The sequence below is a fragment of the Mandrillus leucophaeus genome, unplaced genomic scaffold, assembly GCF_000951045.1.
Source record: "Mandrillus leucophaeus isolate KB7577 unplaced genomic scaffold, Mleu.le_1.0 Scaffold268, whole genome shotgun sequence".
In the NCBI taxonomy this organism is placed as follows: Eukaryota; Metazoa; Chordata; class Mammalia; order Primates; family Cercopithecidae; genus Mandrillus; species Mandrillus leucophaeus.
In genome coordinates this window covers 2,049,738-2,054,457 of record NW_012102787.1, presented here as the reverse complement: position 1 = coordinate 2,054,457, position 4,720 = coordinate 2,049,738, and the positions used below count along the sequence as shown (strand labels likewise).

At 39.9% G+C, this 4,720-nt stretch overlaps 1 protein-coding gene across 1 annotated transcript in view; it reads left to right on the top strand.

The window, feature by feature from the left end:
* Positions 1-4,720, top strand: part of PM20D2 (peptidase M20 domain containing 2) — a 25,954-nt gene that overhangs the window by 5,849 nt on the left and 15,385 nt on the right. Inside the window, exons 2-3 of the mRNA XM_011984464.1 lie at positions 530-546; positions 2,506-2,654. Of these exons, the coding sequence (XP_011839854.1) occupies positions 530-546; positions 2,506-2,654 (166 nt within the window). The remainder of the gene's footprint in view (positions 1-529; positions 547-2,505; positions 2,655-4,720) is intronic.

Sequence of the window (4,720 nt, the reverse complement as noted above, 5' to 3'; positions counted from 1 at the left end):
TGTCTTTATGTTGAAGAACTCACTTTTTAGTACCTAGGAGCATAGATCATTGAAGTGGTTTGGATTTTTTATACCAGAAATTTCAACCATAGTAGCTGTCTCTTATACACATCTAGATGTGTATAAGAGACAGGTGTTACGGGGTTATTTTTGGTAACTGAGAGGCCACCGCAATTTGCTGACAAGGTTGTGCCATCAATCCCAGAAGGAAATAACTTTTTGTAGGGAATCGTACGGCCCCTTTTTATTCGTCTCCAAATCTTTTGTTTGTGGCAGTCCTGGGAAATGTTGTGATCCAAGTCATTGGTATTTGGATAGGAATTTTCAGTCGCTAAACCACCAAACCCCTAGAAGTATACAAATAAAGGGGAAGTGAATGAGCATTATACATAGATGCTTAATACATCCTTAAGTCTTAATTTTTCTTTTGTCTTATGATTTTAAGAAATATCTCGTCTTTTTAAACGGGGAAATGTCGTTTATGTTTTTCGTGGGGCAAGTTTAATCCTGTGTTACTCTGTTTTTCCAGATGGTATATTCTACACTGTGAGCTAAGATTCAGTCGTCATTCAGGTTAAGGGGAAAACAAATGTTTTATTTTCATACTCTTTAGCTCATTTTCCCCAGTGTCGGTAACCTTCCTCTTTTATCCTAACACTACATCTTTTGTGGCTTTTTCACTTTAGTTGCCTTCTCTTTTCTGTCTCTGGGGGCTTGTTTTTGTATTTGTTAGGTTTTTGTTTGGGTTGGGGGGAGCATCCTTTGCCATGTCACAAAATACTGGAAAGATTTCGCTTCAACCGCGTTTCTGAAAGGTTCTGAGTAGTCAGCGAGAGGCACATCGTATTTAATGAGTTAAGGGGTTAAGAATGAAGAGCTGTGGGCGGATCAGTTGAGGTCTGGAGTTCGAGACCGGCCTGGCCACCATGGTGAAACCCCTGTGTCTACTAAAATACAACAACAACAACAAATAACTGGGCGTGGTGGCTCACGCCTGTAATCCCAGCTACTTGGGAGGCTGAGGCAGAAGAATCGCTTGAACCCAGGAGGCAGAGGTTGCAGTGAGCCAATATTGCGCCACTGCAGTCCAGCCTGGGCGACAGAGCGAGACTCCGGCTTAAAAAAAAAAAAAAAAAAAAAAAAGAGCAACTTCATGTCAGAGTTTGAGCACTGTAGAACCGCTAGAACCACCAAAAAAAGCTAGACTTTGGGAAATTGTAATACACTTTTTTTTTTTTTTTTTGGAGAGTCTCATTCTGTCGTCCAGGCCAAGTGCAGTGGTGCTATCTCGGCTCACTGCAACCTCCACCTCCCGCGTTCAAGCAATCCTCATGCCTCAGCCTCCTGAGCTGGGATTACAGGTGCGTGCCACCATGCCCAGCTAATTTTTGCATTTTTTAGTAGAGACTGGATTTAGCCATGTTGGCCAGGCTGGTATCGAACTCCGGACCTCAGGTAATCCGCCCGCCTTAGCCTCCCAAAGTGCTAGGATTACAGGCATGAGTCACCGCTCCCAGCCCACACTTCTAATTTCAAATGGTTGTTCTCAGTTTTAGCAAGGTTAAGTTTTTAATTATCTAAAAATGGAATTTAAGTTGATTTCCTTTCCAAGCCAAGACTTTTTTCCAGCTTGTTTCATTGTGTTCTTATACATGATCTTGAAAATATATTAGTTGTTTATTTTGATTTTTAAAATTGTTTGAAGAAGTTAAACTTAAATATCAAAGTAAAATGTTTATTCTGTAAAGTTCTCTTTTGTTTAATTAGGTGTTTGGTGACCAATAAATCTGCCTGGTTGAACTGGTGGAATCGAATTAGTAAGTTTGTGTAATAGTTGGCTGTTTCTAACTATGGCATTAAGACTTGTTTAATGTTCTTCATAAAGGATTAATGAGTTAAGAGTTTTAAAGTAGGTAGCCCAGTAAAGAATCAGAGTTGAGGCCAGAAGGTCAGGACATCTAATCCTAATTCTGCTTGAAGACTTGCTCTGTGACCTGGGGCAAGACACTTCACTCAATTCCTCAAAAACACCCCCTGTAAAATGATGATAGAGATCGCCCACCTACCTCACAGGGTTGTTGTGAGGATAAGTAGCAAGTTACCAGAAAGTTCCTGACCTATAAAGTACTTAAGAATAATTATATACATACACTAAAAGGCTTAGTCGAGAGGAAGCTTTATGAAACAAATCCTAACAAATTTGGAGGAACTAAACTTACAGTATTTTTTTTTCTATCTTTGCCGTCAGTTGACTTGTAAAATTGGGAAAAGCTTTTTATAGTGTCTTTAGTACATACTTTGCACCAAGTTGGTATAACAGTGTACATTTTGTGATTAATTTAGCACCATTTTTTGATGCCCACTGCGTAAGCGTCATAGAACAAAACCTCTCTTAATAGGTTAAGGACTTTAATGTAGATTGTGAATACATATGCAAGTGAACCTGTTTGATGTTTTCCTATGAGGATTTTGTTGTTTTTCCCTGACATGAGTATTTCTTTCTAGGTAATTGTCCTGGGAACCCCTGCAGAAGAAGATGGTGGTGGCAAAATTGATTTAATTGAAGCAGGGGCTTTTACAAATCTTGATGTTGTTTTTATGGCCCATCCATCACAAGAGAATGCTGCTTATCTACCAGATATGGCTGAACATGAGTAAGTAATCAAGTTGAAGATAAACTTCTTAGGGGAACACAGGCTATAGAATACTTTTATGTCTAAACCAGACATGAAGACTCATTTGTACATTTAAGAAGTAAATTGAAAGACAATAACAAGATGTCTTGATCTATGGAGCGACATTTGGCAAGCCTCTTTTAATTGAGATTCATTATGGTGTTCATAATTGGAGTATTAAAGTAGTAGCACTTAGAAACCATAGGAATAACAAACATGTTGACAAGTTCTCTTTTGAACTGTCCATAGTCTGGTGTCTGGAAAACATCTGTCCTTTGATATAAAATTGTCTTTGCAACTGAATAGATTTGCAAGAGATCGTTCTATTAGATATGGGAAGAAAACACCTTTCTCCATTTTATTTACTTTACTTTGAGTTCTTTGCAAAGAGGATAAATTATGTCCTGAGAGAGAATATGGAACATGAGTAGCTGTGATTTTTGTGGAACTTCTCATTCAGTGCTTTTCTGATTTGTCTGGTACTGAATCCTTTTATTTGTCTGTCTTTATGTTGAAGAACTCACTTTTTAGTACCTAGGAGCATAGATCATTGAAGTGGTTTGGATTTTTTATACCAGAAATTTCAACCATAGTAGTAACCATAGTATATCGGGGGAAAATCCCACCCCCGATATTTATCATGGGTTCTTTTCTATTTTCTAGGCATCTCAGATGGTTTGAGAAATAAAGGGAAAGAGCACAAGAGAGAGAAATCTAAAGCTGGGTGTCCGCTCGGAGAGCCGTAAAACCAGCAAGTTTTTATTAGCAATTTTCAAAAGGGGAGGGATTGCATGAATAGGGTGTGGGTCACAGAGATCACATACTTCACAAGGTAATAAAATATCACAAAGCAAGCAGAGGCAGGGCGAGATCACAGGACCACAGGATGGGGCAAAATTAAACTTGCTAATGAAGTTTCGGGCACACATTGCCATTGATAACATCTTATCAGGAAACAGGGTTTGAGAGCAGACAACCTGTGTGACCAAAATTTATTAGGCGGGAGTTTCCTCATCCTAATAATCCTGGGAGCGCTATAGGAGACCAGGGCTTATTTCATCCCTTTGGCTTCGACCGTAAAAGGCGGCCACCTTAAGGGGGCCATCTATAGGCCTACCCTCAGGGCGCATTCTCTTTCTTAGGGATGTTCCTTGCTGAGAAAAAGAATTCAGCGATATTTTTCCTATTTGCCTTTGAAAGAAGAGAAATATAACTCTGTTCCGTCTGGCTCACCGGTGGCCAGAAGTCTTATCTCTCTTGTTACCTGAACATTGCTGTTACCCTGTTCTTTTTTCAAGATGCCCAGTTTTCATATTGTTCAAACACACATGCTCTACAAACAATTTGTGCAGTTAATGCAATCATCACAGGGTCCTGAGGTGACATTCATCCTCCTCAGCTTACAAAGATGACAGGATTAAGAAATTAAAGACAGGCGTAGGAAATCACAAGGGTATTGATTGGGGAAATGATGAATGTCCATGAAATCTTCACAATTTATGTTCAGAGATTGCAGTAAAGACAGGTGTAAGAAATTATAAAAGTATTAATTTGGAAAACTAACAAATGTCCATGAAATCTTCACAATTTATGTTCTTCTGTCACGACTTCAGCCAGTCCCTCCGTTCGGGGTCCCTGACTTCCTGCAGCAATAGTAGTTAATGGTCCAGGCACAAGGAGCCACTGCTTAGCTGCTTCAGCAAAACCGTGTGTTTTCCTCAGAAGTAGCTGGTACCTAAGGAGTGATGGCAGAACCATCACAGCAGTGCTTCTAGATTGTACCCAGGCATCCCACCTCTTAGCACCTTACCAGGCCCTGTTTTCAATCATTTTAACTATTAGGATATCTTCCTTCTTATCACTGGGAATTGGTACTGTGACAGTAGGAGGAATCTTTGAACTTTGGTTTCAAGGATAGTGGTAAACTAGTCCATCTCTAGAAAACAATGGGATTAGAAATTTCTGCCCTTGCCTTTCACTAGAAGGGGCCTGCATATGCAGGCAGGCTCTGCAGCTCGTTACCCTTCTGGGACTTAGGGTTAGGC